The sequence below is a fragment of the Entelurus aequoreus genome, linkage group LG07 (genome assembly GCF_033978785.1).
Source record: "Entelurus aequoreus isolate RoL-2023_Sb linkage group LG07, RoL_Eaeq_v1.1, whole genome shotgun sequence".
Lineage (NCBI taxonomy): Eukaryota > Metazoa > Chordata > Actinopteri > Syngnathiformes > Syngnathidae > Entelurus > Entelurus aequoreus.
In genome coordinates, this window is record NC_084737.1 from 28,546,347 (window position 1) to 28,566,514 (window position 20,168).

Sequence of the window (20,168 nt, forward strand, 5' to 3'; positions counted from 1 at the left end):
GGCGGTATAGCTCGGCTGGTAGAGTGGCCGTGCCAGCAACTTGAGGGTTCCAGGTTCGATCCCCGCTTCCGCCAGCCTAGTCACTGCCGTTGTGTCCTTGGGTAAGACCCTTTACCCACCTGCTCCCAGTGCCACCCAAACTGGTTTAAATGTAACTTAGATATTGGGTTTCACTATGTAAAAGCGCTTTGAGTCACTAGAGAAAAGCGCTATATAAATATAATTCACTTCACTTCACTTCACATCACAGGAAATGACATAGCTCAGTCATTAGACTGAGCTACGTCATTTCCTGTGATTTCCCACAGGGCATTTCCTGTGGGACGGGATTCGTTCCCAGGGATTTGAATAAAGAACCAACTCTTTTTCTTTACTATAGTGGCCTCGATAACGGGAACCGGTTCTCAAAAAGGGATTCGAGTCCATGGAATTGGTTCTTTTCTTATTGAACAACCGGGAGAACCGGTTTTGAACATCATCCCTAGCCCAAAGGGGTTATAACAAATATTGTACTGGTTTTAAAAATGAAAAATATCAAAATGGCCCCCGCAGGCTTTCATTTTTCAGTATGTGGCCCTTAGTGGAAAAAGTTTGGACACCCCTGACATAGGTCATTTAATTGTCCGCCATACTTCTCACGAAAATATTTGTTTTAGAAACAAACGACACAACAAGCTGATCAATATACAATCTGAACTTTATATAATTTCTATTAAAGAACACATATTTACAAAATGTACAGCAAGTGCTCAAACAGCCATATTCAATCAAGCAATCAGTGAGATGACCAATTAAATAAGATCTCCCCACCCTATAATATCTCTTTAGTTTGTATGACAAACATTGGGGGAAAGAGTACATGATGTGGAGTGAGCGCTGGTGATTTCAGGGATTATTCTGGTTGGTGACATCGTCTCAATGCAGCAGGCAGTGTGTCAAAAAGTCCATCTAGAATCCCTGACATGTTCTCCGTTGCAAAACGCCCTCGCCCCAAAACCCCCACCTCCTTCTGGAAGATCAGCAGAACATTCTTCTTTTCGCTACTCAGTCGCTTTAAGATAGACATCGTATTTACAGAAACAAAATGAACAAAAATAATTACAAAACATGCATGGACTTTTACCATCACTCTAGATGTGACATAGTAATGCGGAGACAAGGGTTTTGTCAAGTCATTTGAAATGGCTTGTGATGTTTTAGAATTGTTGTGTACAGGTGACACAATGAATCCACGGTGTCCTTCAAGTAAAAATGCAGATGGTGGAACAGTGATACACTATACTTTAGTTAGATTTTGCAATGTATCGTATTTTCCAGATTATAAGGTGCTCCGGTATATAAGCCGCACTGACTAAATTTTAGAAGACAAAAAAATATGTTTTCATAAAATAGCCGCACCAGACTATAAACTGCAGTTATATACCAGTATGTTGTGAAATTATTAATTTACATAAAAAGATTTTGTAAATGTTTATTTACACACCTTAATTGTTTTCCCAAATGCTGCATGTAACTTGGCAGTAAAACGGATGGTCAAACAAAACAGAAAAGTAATTGATGTCTTTATTCATTCTTTATGAGATAAGTAATATTTTCTACTTTTTTAATAAGGTTGAAAGTGTTTTTAGAATTCTTCTTCCTTGTACTTTGTAAACTTTTTGAGTTTGAACAGTTTCTTAAAGTGGATCGCTATAGTACATTGTTTGATTTCTTTGCTTAAAAAATTTCATAATTTAGTTGTAGCGGAGAAAAATCCATAGATTAGCCAGCCGAAACTTTAGTATGAACCGCAGGGTTCAGAGCTTGGGAAAAAAATAACGGCTTATAGTCCGGAAAATACGATATTTATGATGACATTCCCTTTCTTTTGAAAACAAACAGACTAATACCTTGTCAGTATTGATGGTCCCTATTATAAAAGGTGTTTCTGTGCACAATATCTGACGGTCTGTTGCTATTTATGAGCAGAGGTGAATTGGCTTATACTCTTAAAGGGGAACTGCACTTTTTTGGGGAATTTTGCCTATCGTTCACAATCATTATGAGAGACAAGAAGACAAAAGGTTTTTTTTCTCGCTTTCTAACATATAAAAATCGGCTCGTTTTCAGTGGCTAGCAATGCAGCTAATGGGAGCAATCAATTCTACCTCTAAATCACTTTAAAAAAATGTATTCAAAAACCGTCAACAGTACTTCATTTACGTTCCGTAACCCGTATAATAACCAAGCTGTAACGACATTGTTATTTTAAGAGTAAACACTGAGGAACTATTTTTCTATCGTAACATGATGTCTTATTAACTAACTACGGCAAGAGATAGTCTAGTTTCTACAGCAATGCAAAACCCGTTTGAGTTTGTAATGCACAACACTGCGATATGACACCAATCTATACTGACTGAAAAACATGACTAGTCATATTTCAGTATATAGTATAGTATATAAAACGTTGTTGGAGGGTTTCAGAATTGCTTTTGAGGGGTTTGAAGGCTACAATGGTGACTCTCATTAGCCGCATCTTTCAAGCGTTTTTTTATCATCTTTAAAATCGTTAAAAAAAAAAAAAGATGTGTGTTCTTGTCTCTCATGATTGTGAACGATAGGCAAAATTCCCCAAAAAGTGCCGTTCCCATTTAAGTACACTGGATATAAAGAGCGAGTGCACACATGGTTTTGTTATCAACACATTAACTTACACTTTCACTGGAATAGTACCTCTTAAGAGGTGTTGTGGTTTACACACAAATGTGTGTGAGCATGTTTCATCTGTCCCAATAAAGAAATAAACACTAGAATCGTGGATCCAAAAAGTAATTTCTTTCAAAACAAAATCTCTTACAAAGGAAGTCCATGCTTGGAAGGTAACGTGTGTATGGAAATGTGTGTGATGTGTGCTCAAGGGTCAATGCGAAAGGCCAAAAGTTTGTTGGAGTGCAGATTGTTGATAGTGCGGAGGTCTGGCAATCGCAGGAGGAGTTTGGGGAATAAGGTAGTGTCGTCAGGACGCCGGCGAGTGATCAGCGATCGTAGGGCACGGATAAGACCCTCCTGTAGCTGCTCCACCGTGTGCACGTCTGAAATGCCGGAATGATCTGAGGAGAGCAGATGACGCCCGGTCACTACATCATTCTTTCATCATCATCATCATCATGTCCCTTGATGAGCTTTCCTCACCTGCAGAGACCAGCACCACTGCCATGAAGAGGGCCATTTCATCAGGCTCAAGCCCCATGGAGCCCAACTTTTCACTGAAGTCAAACATGGCATCTAGTAAGGAGCCCATGCCCAAAGCGTGCAGGGTGGACAAGGGGTATGTTTGGCCATTCAGGAAGGTCACCGTACGTTCAGCAGCGTTGAACAAGGTGCAGAACCTCACCATTAGAACCTAAGTGCACAAGAAAAAAACAACATTGTTTTCAGCAAGTCTTATACTTTGTAATGGTTAAACAGGAGATAGGATCTTTGTGTTACCTGGAAGGTGCCCGATTTAAGCAGCATGACCTGGTCCTGCTGACTAAGCTCCTGAAATCCTGGGATGCCCTTGGCAAATTCAACCACCTCCTTGACAGCAGGGGTGAAACACTGAGAAAAGGACTCCCAAATCTCCTGACTCGTGCGGTCTGCCCCAGATACAGGGCATGCATTAAGAGGACAGGCCTGAGGGGATAAAAAAAAAACATACACATGCATGAGTTTTCAACCAGCTGAAATACATGACAATTATTTCGATTCATTGCTTACACTTACCAGCACTTTAGCTCTTGGAGCAAACTTCCATGGGCATGAAGGTTGACTTCTGGCATTTTCTGCTTTGCATAAATAATTGACGGGGCCTCTTTGAGGGGTTGCGCCACTTGAGTGATGATTCTGATTTGTTGACACTAAGTAAGTGTAACGATTGGTGTCCATGTTGTGGAACATAACCTGATTGTTTTCAGGGGCGACCGGGCAAGACTGGTAACCCTGCATAGAGTGTGGTTGTGCTGCGATCTGCGTGAAAGTGCCGTCTTGACAAGTGTTGTTGTTGTTATTGTTGGTGATTTTAGCCCTCTTGGCTGTTCTCTCCTGGCCACTGCCACTGAAGATGTCATGGTAAGCTCTGGACATGGCCCCAATGGCCTCTTTTGTGCCGCCCTCAACTTCCCTGGTTGGTGTTTCTTTCACAGAGGAGGAGTCCATGTCCATGGCAGCCGACTCATTTAGGCTGTTCATGTAGCTCTGCATCTCCTCCATAAGTCGCTGCTTCTCTCTTTTTGGGATGCGGCCAAAACGCACAGCTGCGGAAAAACACACACAGTGGAGATAAATCAGCAACATTGTTTAGACTTGACCGATATTACTTTTGTTTAAACATCTCTCTTTAAAAAATGCTATCCATATACACGAGCTCTGAATAAGTCACAAGCCAGCTGAACTGTTGCAGCACGATGATCATGTATTCTGTGAGATGCAAACTCCCCTGTCCTCTTCCTACTTCCCACAGTAACCATCAGCTGGAGAAGCTATTTATAGACCTTTTGCTACCATCTGCCTCATCCTCTCCTTCATCAACCACTGTCTTCCTCCTCTCCCTCTCTTCTAAGTAGGGCAGTGGGACAACGTGAGCGTGCACGGGTACCGAACTCGTGAGCGGGAGAATGATGAGAGAGCTGGGCTCCAAGCAGTAGACAGAGCAGCATGAAGAAGAAAATTTGACATGGGCGGAGGTATTGTGTGTGTGTGTGTGTGTGTTTGTGTGTGTGTGTGCCCGCCTGCCTGCAAGGTAGGGTTAGATGAGGCAACTGAAAAGTTTTGGAATGTCCAAACTTTTGATGATTTACTCAACTGTTGCTACGTAACCGAATGCGTACACCATGTTTTCTCATTTCCTACAAGATCGTCCAAAAGCATGAAGCATTTCCGTTAAAGTGTGCTGTAATTTGCCCAGAAAGGATGCTGTCTTTCAGAGAAAAGATGCCGTATTTGCCCACGTTGCTCGGCTTGATGTGTGCTCTTAAATCAGGGTGTACTATATAAACTCAGGCAGTTGCATGTGGTTTTCCTGTTTAAACAGAGTAAAAGTGGGTTTTTAGGTTGCGGTCCTCAACGCTTAAAAGAAATGTCATCTTTAAAAGGGTCAGCCTAACTGTTTTTACTGTCTCTGGGTTGCCACCCAGTTGTTTCCATGCAGCAGAAGTGTCAGGCACACGCAGCAATAACGCTAACCTCTTTATTAAATCAGTCTGGGGCGTGTATAAACAGAAACCCTACTGAGCAGAAGAAGATGGCAAACTACCCCAACTAGGTCACAATGTATGACTACTTTAGAAGCCCCATTTTTGCTGTTTTCTGGGTCAGCCAAGTTGTTGTTTTGTTTGCTGGGACACATATAATCAATTAGTGGTATCAAAAAGCTTAATTTTTGGTAAAACCCGTCACACATCTGGCGGTCGTGTGCATCCTAATTGTTTTCCAATCCCCCATGATGTTTAACGGGCATACAAAAGGTAATCAAGTTGACCCTGCTCCAATTTCCTAAAATAATTCCTGTGTTTGAAGCAGTTTCCCAGATGATGAATAGCTTCAGGGACTTCAAGCTCCTCTACTCATAAATCTCTGTCTGACTCTGAGCTGGAAGAGAGCAGTGGGAACATGGAGGGTACATGGAGGTGTGTGTTTGTGTGTGTGTGTGTGTGTGTGTGTGTGTGTGTGTGTGTGTGTGTGTGTGTGTGTGTGTGTGTGTGTGTGTGTGTGTGTGTGTGTGTGTGTTTCTGCGCAAATCCAGAGCATCCAGTCAAGAGTGTTGTTGGAGCACACTGCTGAGGGTCATACAAAGACACTTAGAAACTTAAGAGTGCCTTAGGGCCAGGTGGTAATCATTGGCAGTGCCTTTGCAGGTGCTGAAGTGCAGATAGTGAATGAACTCATGGCACCATAACCTCAAAAGACTTTCTGCGTTACAGTTTTCACTCAGACCCACATACTGCCCATTTCCCCTGCTGCTTTGGCTAATCAGGGCACTGTGGCAGAACTTCACAGAGGCCCCCTCGCATTTAAAATGTGTCAAGATGTCTCACCATCTCTCGACATGCCGACAGACAGGCACTTCTTGAAGCGGCAATGCTGGCACCGGTTGCGGTTCATGCGCATGATCTGACAGTGCTCGTTCTTCACGCACATCTTGTAGTTGATGTTTTGCTGGATGCTGCGGCGGAAAAATCCCTGAAAGCAAGATTAAAAAGACAAGTGAAAGGCTGAACAGAAATGTCAAGAAGATTTTTTCAGTTTTAAGGGGCTTACTTTGCATCCTTCACATGCATGAACTCCATAGTGGAAACCAGATGCAATGTCCCCACAGACCTTACAGAGCAGGACCATTCCGCCATTTTCTGAGGAAAGAGCAGGAAAAGTACTGTCAGAGGGTGCAGTTGTGTGAATTCCAGTGTAAGTGTTTATAGTTAATAAAGAGCAGTGATTAAATGGACATAATGTGTATGAACAAACATGTCCTATAATCCTCTTAGGACATTTTAAGAACTCATTTGAGCCCTAATTTTGGTCTCGACCTCTGTATGTATGATGAGATTATCGCAGATCTTCAAGATGCAACCTTTTAATCAAATTTGAATAATAGGATATTGAGACTGATTTGGTGGATTTAAAGATTCCTTTTTTATCTATAAATGAAATTGTAAATGGGTATTTGGTGGGTAGATTTTGAAATGTATTGTATTGTATTTTGTATGATGATGTATATTTTAACTGTGGGTCCCTGTCCATAAGCTGTGTGCTTGTAGGGATGACCTTTTTGCAGAACAGACTCTGATATTAACAAAAGAAACAATAATGAAATACTATGTCTGTCTGTAAATAAAAAATAAAAAAAAGTATATATGAACCCTGTCTGTAGCAGCAAGGCCCCAATCAAACATGGGACGTGACTATGTGTTTGAGCTAAAGCAATCCTGTTTATTGAAGTTCTTGGTTGGTGCCCGTCTGGATCTTAAACTACTGGTGTTATTATTGTTAAGGATGGTAACAAAATACTTACTTGTGAAAGCTCCTGTGAAGCCACACGGCTTTTTTCCAGCAATCGGATGTCCGTAGGTATGCTGGGGAGCCGCGGCTGCAGGAGGAGGCCCACTATATACCTCTGGGAACTGGAACACCAGTTTAGAGGTTGGTGTTGGGGACTCTTCAGCCTTCTGTTTCAGTGATCCAATTTCTGTGAAGGTAACCTCCTCTGGCGATGATGGCTGCGAGTGGAAGGAAGGTGACTGTGTCTGGTACCCACTGGAGGGGCTGCCAGGGCTGGGGCTGGCACTTCCACAGGAGCCTGCATACAGGATGACTCCTCCACCTGCTGTCAAGGGAAACAGGAAGAGAGATTAGATCATGTCAAAATACTATGGGCCTGATTTACTAACATCTATAATACCACACACTAATCAGCGTGTGCAAAAAACTAAATAACATGTACTATAAGTGGGCGTGTTGCGTGTAATCTACTAACACTGCGTGTGCAATTGAAAAATGGTGCAGACCACCTTATTCAAATGAGGATTTTACGGGCTTTTACCACTAAGACAAGCATTTTCTGCACATGCATGTTTTCCTGACACATCTATAATCTGTAACACCTTTTCTGAATCGCGACAACAGAGACACTTGCACACTGACACTTTCTGACACTTTTCTTTCACTGCATATGCGTGAGGCTGCGGTTCGCATTACCAGCGCATTCGTGCATCTAGAATAATTAAAACAAGAAAATGCACAATAAAAGGCTTATTTTCATGTAGAAGGTATATTAGAGTAATATATTTCCTAAATTGAAAAAAGTCATGAGATCAAAACGCATCAATTGAAGTCATTTTAATCAGCCTCATTAGTCATCCAGCAGCAACAAAATAAACAGAAGGAATTCGCTGAATAGACTGTATGTCTAATAATTTTTATTCCTGACCGTCCACCAAACCGTTGACATACACACATAGGATGGAGGATTTGCGTCTGTTCATCGTCTGTCTTTGCAGCGCAAGCACTGACCCTGCAGCCGTGTGCTGGAACTGTCAGTTAATACATCCTTCTTATACGCGCTAAAGAAAACGCCAAATAGTGCTCGCAAAACGGTGACGAGTGTTGATAAATTACATTTCATGTGCTGAATAATTTTACTTGCATTTTCTCCTCCCATGCAGTACTGTAGGCGTTTTGATGATCAGCCTATATTTTGCATATTAATGAAGACCGGGGATGCAAAATGGATTGCACGCCTTATCCTGTTCACTTAACAGACACAATCCACATCAGCTTTGCGTGTGCTATGTTTAAATACAAGCAAATCTTTAGTAAATCTGTCATATGTGATTATTTATATTTTCTGAATGTTTGACTGCTGGTTTTCCGGCCAAATGATTGTGCTGAGTTTGCAACTGGACATGACGTCACTTTTTTGTGTGTTAGAACTTTTTTTTAGGCATCCATAAAGTATCAACCTTAAGGAGGCAACTCTCCAAGAAGTATAACAATATTGATGTTTGGACTGTTTATTTTTCCGCTTTTTTTTGGGTTGAATTCAATAGCGGTTTATAGTATAGTTTTATTTTCCTCACTGACCTCATTTGACTTTTCTATAGCTTGAACACACCGGGATCTCTCTGACTTTAGAACTGTGATTCACACTTGTTCACATATCTTCAGGGAACTTATGTAGCTCAATTTCTGAAAATGTGTGATGTCATTATGTGATAGGTGTAATGGGGTGCTCAAGCTGACAAAAAGTGCAGGTGTAAAAATACACCTGGCAGCATGGCAACAAAGCAGGAAGACTCCATGTTCATTGGTATCATGGGAACCTCCTTACTCATTCTGATGCATGATCCTACTTGCACCGTGCATGTATGCAGAATGTGTGATAGTGTTATTGCCGTTCAGCTGTGCTTGCATCCGAGGACTCTTTCACCTCCCTCCCTCCCTCCCTCCTCTCTCTACTTCTAGTCATGCGTTGCGGATGAGCTGAGACACCACCTCACGTGTCAGCTGGCCCCATTGCCTCCTCCGCGCCAATAATAGCCGCGCTCGCTCTCCCATGGCACGGTGCCCAGCGCCGGAGAGCTGCACGACACCTGACCGCCGCCTCACATGCGTGCACTCCTGACACGGATTCAGCCCGAAACAAATCCGCAATCCCCGTGTTGAGATGTGCAACAAAACCGAAGTCAGTGCTTTTAACAAAACTCCATCCTGCTGCTGCTCATGCGCCTTCATAGTCACGTGTTCTCAGCCTAGGAGAAGCCTGGCAGTGCAGATTGCACAAAAAGGTGCATTAGGTTATGTTGAATACCCTTATTCCTAAAGGTAATATGTGTCAATTACCCAATCTACTGGAATTAGATAACTTAAAAATAAATACAACTCCGAGTTGTTTTCTGTGTTTTACTTTGGCCAAAAATAGAACAAGCACATTCTGAAAACGTACAAATCATAAATAATCCTCTGGACAAAACACTTCAAGTTTGTTGAAAATTCTGAGGAAATTGACGCAGCTTCAAAAAACACAAATGAGCTTAGACTTCGTCCCGGTGTGTCTACAAAGCCAGGATTAAACTTTAAGTCACAGTCTTTCTGGGATTGAACAAAAAACACGACATGATAACTCTTCGATGTATCAAATACTTAATTTGTCATGTCCACGTATCAATCCAGTGCTAACTCAACAAACCATAAGAAATGAAGGTAAAAACTATTCAAAAGGGTTAAGTTCACTTTTTGGGAGAGTATGAGTGTCAAATGACAATGTGTTCGAAGCAGAAGACATAAAACGGCAGGTTTTAAGTTTGATGTGGGTCGAGGAGGAGGAGTCACAGTCACCCTTAACTGTGTACCTCATGCTTGGCCTCGGTATAAACCGCTTGCTTGCCTAACAGAATTGCTATTGTGACATCCAGTGGACACATTTAGAAAAGGAGTTTCTTTTGTTAAAAAAAAAAAAGCAGCTAATTTTTTAGACTTGGCAAACTCATCACGCGGGCCGGATAAAACCTGTTTGTGGGCCGTACGTTTGAAACCCCTGCTTTAGAGTCTGCAAGTGGGCATGATAACAATGTAGAAATGACGCAAATGCATCCGTGTTGTGGTGGCTGTGCTTGCTCTCCTGATGCACACGGTATTTGTTGATCTGAAACGTTGGGATAATCCCTCGGTCGGCATGTGTTGCTGGATTTGTTGACTCATGCCAGCCATGGGAGCCACAGACAGACCCAAAAAGAGTGCAGGCCCAAACCTCACCTCCTTCCCCAGCTTACATGCAGACAGCCCGGCCCTCCCTGCACCCAAACACATTGCATGACCTCTTGAAGTCTCACATGTGCAGTAAATGAGTGAACCTAAACACTGTCAGTTAACAATCCCAGGTTGGCAAGTGATAACTAGATTTTGCATGTCAACATGGACAATGCCAAAAACTCCCTGTGGCTTTTTATTTGTGAAAATATATATTTTTAGACCAGTGGTTAACAAACTTTTTTTCACCAAGTACCACCTCAGAAAAAACTCTCCAAGTACAACCATAATGACCAACATCAAAATACTAGGGCTGTCCAGTGATAAATGTTTTTAATCAGATTAATCACACTTTTGAGCTATGATTAATCACAGGTTATTTGCTTGCATAAATAAAAAATTGAAAATACCCCAATATTTGGATATCAATGCAATTTGGTAGTCAGAATGTCATACAGCAACATTTTTAAAATGTTTTTTGCTAAATTTAGTGACAGTTAGTAAGATTTAAATGCACATTTTGAAAGTATTTGCAATAATGTAGCAAAAAAGGTACAACAGTGGTTGTACAATTAAAAAAAGGCATTGTTTATTTATTTGTGGTAAACTCAGCCAGCATAGTTTGTTGTCCTCTGTTTGCTGTCCATGTAGCATTCATGCCATCCTTACGTTCATGTTTTGCTTGAAGATGCTAGCTATGTCGCGCACGACATAGACGTTTTTTCAACTTTATTTTGTAATTAATGATTGCTTGCAGCTGTTCACATTCACTCACAATCACGCACACGCATACGTCCACACGGAAGTAATACAAATAACGATTTTCAAAACAAAAGCAGCACCGTTGTATTGCACACTCGACATAGATACTTTTTAAAATGTATTTTGTCATTTATAATTGGCCTCACGCGGGCCGGACAGGGACGCACAAAGGGCCGGATGCGGCCCGCGGGCCGCAGAATGCCCAGGTCTGCTGTATAGGATTGACTTGCACACTGTCACTCGACACAAGACACTTACAATTTAGGTCATTGTAGACCGCATTAATTGAGAAGACAATCAGGCTTCGATGCCTTTCTTGAGCTTACCCGTGCACACATTAATCTGCCTGTGGCAGGAGTCAAGCACAGAAACGTGAGCAGGGAAGAACTTCACATGCACATGCGCGCCTTTTCTTTTCCCCCTGTCCCCTTATCTGCTACTTTTGCATCCATCCACAAAATATTACAGAAGAAACGGTTACTGATGTGTGTTATATGGCTAGCAATTTGTCAGAGATCCTTTTGGTGCTTGCAGTGCAAACATGAACTCAAGATGAGTGTAAGTAGGTCAATATCACAGAAACCTGCCTCGAGCATCTCTACGAACTGATGCTGCAACACACTACTTAAGGCTAATGCAATTAAAAGGGGGGGGGGGGGTCTGAATTAGATCGCAGAGGGAGGGATGTTTTGGGTGTAATATGTCAACCAATGTGATGTGGGTTTGTTGACACTTTTCCCCACTTCATGACCATCTATAGGCTACGCTCCTGTTTGTTTACAGCTAATTAATGGTGCTTAAAATCAGCAACATGCATACTGTTAGAAAGGTTCCCAAACTCTGTATACTATATAGTACCCAAGGCTTGTAACTATTTGTTATTGTGCACTCTGTAAAAAAAAAAAAAAGTACATAATTTTTAATCATTATTGACTTGTACATAACTTTAGGTGCCTGGAAGTGAAAACAATCAATTACAGGTCCAAGCTATATTCTTAATGATTGTACATATTTAAAAGCATCCCTTTGGGGCTGCACCATATGCTCCGATCCCGTGGGAGAGGACACTACTGTGGCGTGTTTGTTCCGATTTATATAATATAATAACAAATCTTATACTATATAATTAACTGAGCCTAACCAAGGTTTCATTATGCCCGATAATGACCTAATGACCCATTCATCTTGACTTTGAACTCACTGCACACGAGCGTATGAAGGGCCATACTTACTCAACAGCCATACATGCCACACTAAGGGTGGCAGTATGAACAATGCCAACACTGTCATAAACATGTGCCATATAGTGAAACCACACCAAACAACAATGACAAACACATTTGGGAAGAAACAACACAACATAAACACTACAGAACAAATTCCCAGAATTTCTGCAGCACCAACTCTTCCGGGACGCTAAAATGTAAACAAACGCCATTGGTGGATCTACACCTAACATCCACTGTAATGATACCACGTACAATAGCGTATCTAGTCGATACTACTATGATTACATCGATATTTTTTAACATCACAAAATCTTTTTTTTATTTTATTTATTTATATTATGTTTATAACAGTGGTTCTTAACCTGGGTTCGATCGAACCCTAGGGGTTCGGTGAGTCGGACTCAGGGGTTCGGCGGAGGTCAAGACACATCCGACTCATCGTGTAAATAAAAACTTATCCCTATCGGCGTATTACGGATACGGCAACAGCAGAAGTCAGACTGATTTGCAGGTGTGTAATTTGTTGTGAGTTTATGCACTGTGTTGGTTTTGTTGTTTGAACAAGGTGATGTTCATGCACGGTTCATTTTGTTCACCAGTAAAAAACATGGTAACACTTTAGTATGAGGAACATATTCACCATTAATTAGTTGCTTATTAACATGCAAATTAGTAACATATTGGCTCTTAACTAGTCATTATTAAGTACTTATTAATGCCTTATTATAACCCTAACCCTCTAACCCTGGCCCTAACCCTTTAACCCTAACCCTAACCAAATAACTTTAAATTAAGTCTTTGTTACTTAGAATATGTTCCCCATACTAAAGTCTTACCAAAAACATATAACTTTGTCTTGAATTTCAAAAAATACAACATTTTATTTTTCACTAAAGAATGGTTCTGTGAATGCGCATATGAAACTGGTGGGGTTCGGTACCTCCAACAAGGTTAAGAATCACTGGTTTATAAACTCCGGAAATATGTCCCTGGACACATGAGGACTTTGAATATGACCAATGTATGATTCTGTAACGACTTGATATCGGATTGATACCTAAATTTGTGGTATCATCCAAAACTAATGGAAAGTATCAAACAACAGAAGAATGAGTGATTATTACATTTTGAGAGAAAGTAAGCAGATATTAACAGTACATGAACAAGTAGATTATTTTTCATTTTCTACCACTTTGACAAAATAATAGAATGATAAATGACACAATATGTTCCTGCATACGTCAGCAGCTAAATTAGGAGGCGTTGTTTGCTTACTTACTACTAAAAGACAAGTTGTCTAGTTCCAGTGGTTCTCAAATGGGGGTACTTGAAGGTATGCCAAGGGGTACGTGAGATTTTTAAAAAATGTCTGTCAAAAAGAACTGTGAAAAGAAATGCAACAATGCAATATTCAGTGTTGACAGCTAGATTTTTTTGTGGACATGTTCCATAAATATTGATGTTAAAGATTTCTTTTTTTGTGAAGAAATGTTTAGAATTAAGTTCATGAATCCAGATGGATCTCTATTACAATCCCCAAGTTGTTGATTACTTCTATGTGTAGAAATCTTTATTAGGGTCCGCACGACCCATTGTCAAAGGAATCCCAAAGGGAGTCCTTTTGCAATGGGACGAAATGACACTATTGAAATTGTAAGGTTTTATTATTATTATTATTATTATTTTTCCGCAGCTTTGCGCACTACTTTGCCCCCCTTAACATGCTTCAAAACTCACCAAACTTTACACACACATAGAAAAACTGTGACAGCACCCCAAAAATCAAAATTGCGCTCTTGCGCCCCCTAGGAAAAAAACAAAAACAAACTGCCTGTAACTCCCACTAGTTTATAATTGAATCACTTGTTAATTTTTCAACAAGTTTTTAGTTATTTTTATATCTTTTTTTCCAAATAGTTCAAGAAAGACCACAACAAATGAGCAATATTTGCACTGTTATACAATTGAATAAATCAGAAACTGATGACATAGCGCTGTATTTTACTTCTTTATCTCTTTTTTTTTCACCCAAAAATGCTTTGCTCTGATTAGGGGGTACTTGAATTAAAAAAATATTCACAGGGGGTACATCAATGAATAAAGGTTGAGAACCACTGTTATGTTCACTATTTTATTTAAGGTCAAAAATGCAATAAGAAACATATGTTTAATGAACCCTAAGGTTTTTTTTTGTTAAAATAAAGCCAATAATGAAATTTGTTTTGGTCCCCTCTATTTAGAAAAGTACCGAAATACTTTTGGTATCGGTACCGGTATCGGGACAACACTAATACACGCACACACCGAGATCGGCGCCTATGGGCTGCACTGTATTTGTAATCTGCTATATGTGTACAGACGGCTCAGGAGGAGATCCCTTTGGTTTGAAAACACAGTCACGTTCCAGCTGCAAACACGCCCTAATCGGATATTTGCCCTCCTAACCATGACACGGGTCACGGGGACAGATGCTGCGTGAGAAACAACGTCGACTCAGCCTCCACGGCACGAGGGGGCGGGACTTAGCGGGTGACTCTCTCCACGCACAAAAGCCGCATGAGGCGGAGAAACGTGACGAAGGGGAAAAACAAGACTTTTTTTGAATGCATGGAGTGGCTGACCCACTGACCAAACTCCGTCATCATCTCCCGCAGGCGGCAGCAACACTGAAGTCCCTGTGAGGGAGCGGAAGCAGCAGGGGGCGTGGCTATGTGGCTCACGCGCCGCACGAGGCTCTCCGAGGAGAAGGCCACGTGAGGTGTTTTTTTTTTTTTTTTTTTTTTTTTTTTTTTTTTTTTTTTGCAGGAGTTTTCAAAAAAGGAAAATACAAAACTTCTTTCCAGTCGGGCGATAGAGCTTTGTGTGTAATGAGTTCAGAGCCAAAATAAATATGTTGTTTTCTGGGTGGTCTTAGTCTACTCCACTTTAGGATGTAGCGTGTCTAATGAAGTCCCCTTTTTATCCATCCATAAACATTTTTTCTTCTTTTTTTTTTTTTTTAAATCTCAACATGTGTATTAGACAGCATGTTGAGGGAAAACCTGTAATGTTATGAGAACAAGTGTTTATTTTGTCACCTATAATGAAAAAACCGATGTACTGTTGATGTTTTTTTTGTTTTTTTACTATTTAGCACCGAAAGTCCAGTTTTACACAAATAAATGGCTATAGGGGATGGCAACAATTGTGGAAAAATAACTCTAATCCAAAAAAAGTGTCTTGGGGTAATGAGGATGCCTGGAAACCAATGAAACTGCAGATCCAGTCATAATTTTATTAACAAATTTGCTTTCTTTCTTTTCTTTTTTCATTCAAACAATTACTCTCATTGGTCTAGGACGGGGGTCGGCAACCCGCGGCTCTAGAGCCGCATGCGGCTCTTTAGCGCCGCCTTTGTGGCTCTCTGGAGCTTTTTCAAAAATGTATGAAAAATGGAAAAAGATGAGGGGAAAAAAACATATTTTTTGTTTTAATATGGTTTCTGTAGGAGGACAAACATGACACAAACCTCCCTAATTGTTATAAAGCACACTTTATATTAAACATGCTTCACTGATTCGAGTATTTGGCGAGCGCCGTTTTGTCCTACTAATTTTGGCGGTCCTTGAACTCACAGTAGTTTGTTTACGTGTATAACTTTCTCCGACTTTCTAGGACGTGTTTTATGCCACTTCTTTTTCTGTCTCATTTTGTCCACCAAACTTTTAATGTTGTTGACTTGTGTGGAGTGCTAATCAGACATATTTGGTCACTGCATGACTGCAAGCTAATCGATGCTAACATGCTATTTAGGCTAGCTATATGTACATAATGCATCATTGTGCCTCATTTGTAGCTATATTTGAGGTCATTTAGTTTCCTTTAAGTCTTCTTAATTCAATGTATATCTGTATGTAATATGGCTTTTAATTTTTTGCAGCTCCAGACAGATTGGTTTTTGTATTTTTGGTCCAATATGGCTCTTTCAACATTTTGGGTTGCCGACCCCTAGGAAGTTTTATTTTTCTTCTTTGAATAAAGCGTATGTAGCTACTTTGGCATATCTTCACCCACGGATCACCTTTAATAAATAAGAGGCAAATATGTTTTCTTCAATTTTCATGTATGCAGCCATAAGTGGATAACGTGGACACAACAGATCAACCAGCATAAAAATGGCTAAATTCATATCAAATATCAATACAGCAGTAGTATTGGCCACAAGCAGACCAAACCAATCCGAGCACACTGTTCAGTGTAGTGACCACTGATTGGCTCAGCCTCAGGCAGCATTAATATATTAAATTAAATGAGTGGAAAAAGTGACTAAACGGTGTTATTTCATGTGCAGAGAGTTCTAATAATGGTGAAAACATATTTAGAAGGCCATAAACAGTTTTTTATGCTCTAGCTATGAAAGTTTTTAATTTATGATTAATAATACTGACTTCACAAAATGTGTTAATCGCGATCATTTCCGAAACCAATTAACACCGATAAATAAGGCACGACTGTATAATACTACTCACATTTTTAAGTAATTTAATTAAGTCCATCCATTCATCTGTTTTCTATACCTCAGACCGGGGATTCTCAAACTGTGGTACGAGTTCAACTAGTGGTACGCAGGCTCTATCTAGTGGTACGCCAAAGAATCACTTGATTAAAGTACAATGTGTTATATTTTATATTCAAACACGTTGTATTCTGTTCAAAATGTGTGTAATGTTACAGTGGCCAAAATATTAAATATGCTTGTTAAACAAATTGTTTTACTTAAGCCTACTACACTACCGTGTTTCAATGTTGCTCATTATAGTGGTACTTGGATACTGAGGAACAAGGCAACTTGTATTCAACTCTGTGACTGTGTTAATCAAGGAAGCATAATTATCTTTGCACGGGCAAAATGATAAGCTGCATGTGATCATCTTCTGACCGTAATGTACTATGTATTGTTAGCCAGTCAGCAGAGTGGCAAGCATAATAAACATCATTACAGTTAGTCAAAACCTTAGTGGCTCGGTTGGTAGAGCGGCCCTGCCAGCAACCTGAGGGTTCCTAGTTCGATCCCTGGCTTGTGCCATCCTAGTCACGTCCGTCGTGTCCTTGAGCAAAACCACCCTTGCTCCTGATGGATCGTGGTTAGGGCCGTGTATGGCAGTGTGTGTGAATGGGCGAATGTGGAAATAGTGTCAAAGCGCTTTATTATTGTTTAAGCAAAAATTATATGTTGCCTTATGTATTTCCGCAAATGAAGGTCAGCTTTGTTAAACTCAATTTGCTCGTGTCCTTCTAATGAATCTGCAAACGTGAAAGCGCCTGCCCACTTTATCAGCATAAACAAGAGAGCCCTATCCCACTATTACCTTCAGAATAGAATGGCACGCAGATGCAAACTCAAGGTGTGTCCATCACCTGCGCAGGAATGTGCCAACGTGTGTCATGCTATCAATGATTCCCCTCTAATTAAGAGGAAGCACGGGGCATGTGCGTTGGCTGACCTCCACAAAGAGCTGACTAATGGGTGGCTTCCCTTGCAGTTCCCACACCCTTGAACTTTGTGTGGCCTCGATATTGGAAACAAAGCACACGCCCTTCTATGCCAAACTTTTACTGTACTGATAATGCAGCTTTGCATGTGATCACTGACAGGTGGTGATAACGGCAGCAATTACGGTGACCGCTTCCTATATGCTGCACGTGAGTTTGTTTTCATGAAGGGAGTTTTTTTTTTATAGGAAGTGGACAGCAGGGATGTATTCCATGCATGTAAATATTAATTACCGTATTTTTCGGACTATAAGTCGCAGTTTTTTTCATAGTTTGGTGCGACTTATACTCAGGAGCGACTTATGTGTGAAATTATTAACACATTACCGTAAAATATCAAATAATATTATTTCGCTCATTCACGTAGGAGACTAGACGTATAAGATTTCATGGGATTTAACGATTAGGAGTGACAAATTGTTTGGTAAACGTATAGCATGTTCTATATGTTATAGTTATTTGAATGACTCTTACCATAATATGTTACGCTAACATACCAGGCACGTTCTCAGTTGGTTATTTATGCGTCATATAACGTACACGTATTCAGCCTGTTGTTCACTGTTCTTTATTTATTTTGAATTGCCTTTCAAATGTCTATTCTTGGTGTTTGGTTTTATCAAATAAATTCCCCCCAAAAAATGCGACTTATACTCCAGAGCGACTTATATATGTTTTTTTCCTTCTTTATTATGCATTTACGGCAGGTGCGGCTTATACTCCGGTGCGACTTATACTCCGGAAAATATGGTAAGTCTATAGATTCACTTTTAAACATTGCAACACAGCAAATACTTCAAAGTATGTTAAAGGTGAACAATTGCTATACATTAATGTTTGTCTAAATGGCATATTAGTACAAGCTATTATTACGGTATTGGGTCACACCAAAATAAAAATGCTACTGTAAATCAATATGCTTCCATATTACAGTTGAGCATGCACTGACATGTAAATATTAATTAAGTGTTTATATTCACTTTTAAACATTGCAACACAGCAAATACTTAAAAGTATGTAAAGGTGAACAATTGCTATACATTAATGTTTGTCAAAATGGCATTATTACGGTATTGGGTCGCACCCAAATGAAAATGCTACTGTTAATAAATATGCTTCCATATTCAATCAATCAATGTTTATTTATATAGCCCTAAATCACAAGTTATATTACAGTTTAGCAATCTTAATCAATTGGGGAAAAACATGATGCAAAGTGCACTTACCACCACCAGGGCTGTTGTCCATTTTCTCTTGAAGGTGAACTTTTGTGATCAGCAAAAGTCTCAAAGAGCCCAAAAGTCCTGCTTGAAGTGTCCACTTGCTGTTGTGTGCAGACTGAACGTGGACTTCTTGGAGACGACCTGGATGCTTGCTGCTTCCCGCGCCTGCGTGCTGCACTCTAAGTGACGATCAAAGTCTTCCGTCCTACTCGTGTCTTCCAAGAAAGTAGAGTCCCGCACGTTCGCGTGCGTCAGACGTGACACACACACCCACTGATACACACACCCACATTCATCACGTTTGCAGGTGAGTAGGAAATGTGAGCTCCACCAACTTGTGTTTGCGTGGAATCTGGCTCACTCTCTGTATCTCTCTCTCTCTCTCTCTCTCTCTCTCTCTCTCTCTCTCTCTCTCTCTCTCTCTCTCTCTCTCTCACCCCCCCCTGCACGTTTTAGTGCCTTTTCATTGGCGGGGGGATGAGAGGCTGAGTGCAGTTTTGATGTGCTTATTCGAGCGTGCAGCGTGGGTTCAGTAAAGCCACGCAACATGTGCGCTCTACATGTGCCGGCCTGCGCGCTGCCCTACTGATACACTTTTTATGCAAAAGTGAGCGTGCCTGCAGGATGAAGCACGTGGACAATGGGCGGGGCTCACCGTGACTTTTGCTGGCTTCCCACGACTCGCGATGCCGGCTGCAAAGTTGACGGTAAACACGAAGTCCTGCCCAACGCTGGGCAAGTGCCATGCTTAAAGGGTACTGGTGCACACACACTGATCTACTAGCTAGGACTGCGTTTTTAAAGTTAAAGTTAAAGTACCCATGATTGTCACACACACACACACACACTAGGTGTGGCGAAATTATTCTCTGCATTTGACCCATCACCCTTGATCACCCCCCTGGGATGTGAGGGGAGCAGTGAGCACCAGCGGTGGCTGCGCCCGGGAATAATTTTTGGTGATTTAACCCCCAATTCCAACCCTTGATGCTGAGTGTCAGGCAGAGGCGTCACTAGATTTTAAGACAGGGGGGGGGGGGGGGGGGGGGGGGTGGGGCTACCAGTTTGATACACACTTAAATAAATTGCCAAATCATTATTTCTTCTTGATTTTCCAGAACAAAATTTTTTCTAAGAAACGCACAAGACTTTGAAATAA

At 40.8% G+C, this 20,168-nt stretch overlaps 2 protein-coding genes across 2 annotated transcripts in view; both read right to left on the reverse strand.

The window, feature by feature from the left end:
- Positions 1-679: 679 nt before the first annotated feature.
- Positions 680-19,355, reverse strand: LOC133653636 (nuclear receptor subfamily 1 group D member 1-like). Its single transcript, XM_062053143.1, has 8 exons — positions 19,013-19,355; positions 7,031-7,342; positions 6,280-6,368; positions 6,057-6,201; positions 3,748-4,277; positions 3,472-3,657; positions 3,175-3,385; positions 680-3,092 (listed from the first exon to the last, which is right to left on the reverse strand). The coding sequence occupies exons 1-8, from the start codon at positions 19,032-19,034 to the stop codon at positions 2,896-2,898; spliced, it is 1,692 nt and encodes a 563-aa protein (XP_061909127.1). The 5' UTR covers positions 19,035-19,355; the 3' UTR covers positions 680-2,895.
- Positions 19,073-20,168, reverse strand: part of LOC133654355 (triple functional domain protein-like) — a 41,059-nt gene continuing 39,963 nt past the window's right edge. Inside the window, exon 9 of the mRNA XM_062054676.1 lies at positions 19,073-19,282. Within this exon, the coding sequence (XP_061910660.1) occupies positions 19,073-19,282 (210 nt within the window). The remainder of the gene's footprint in view (positions 19,283-20,168) is intronic.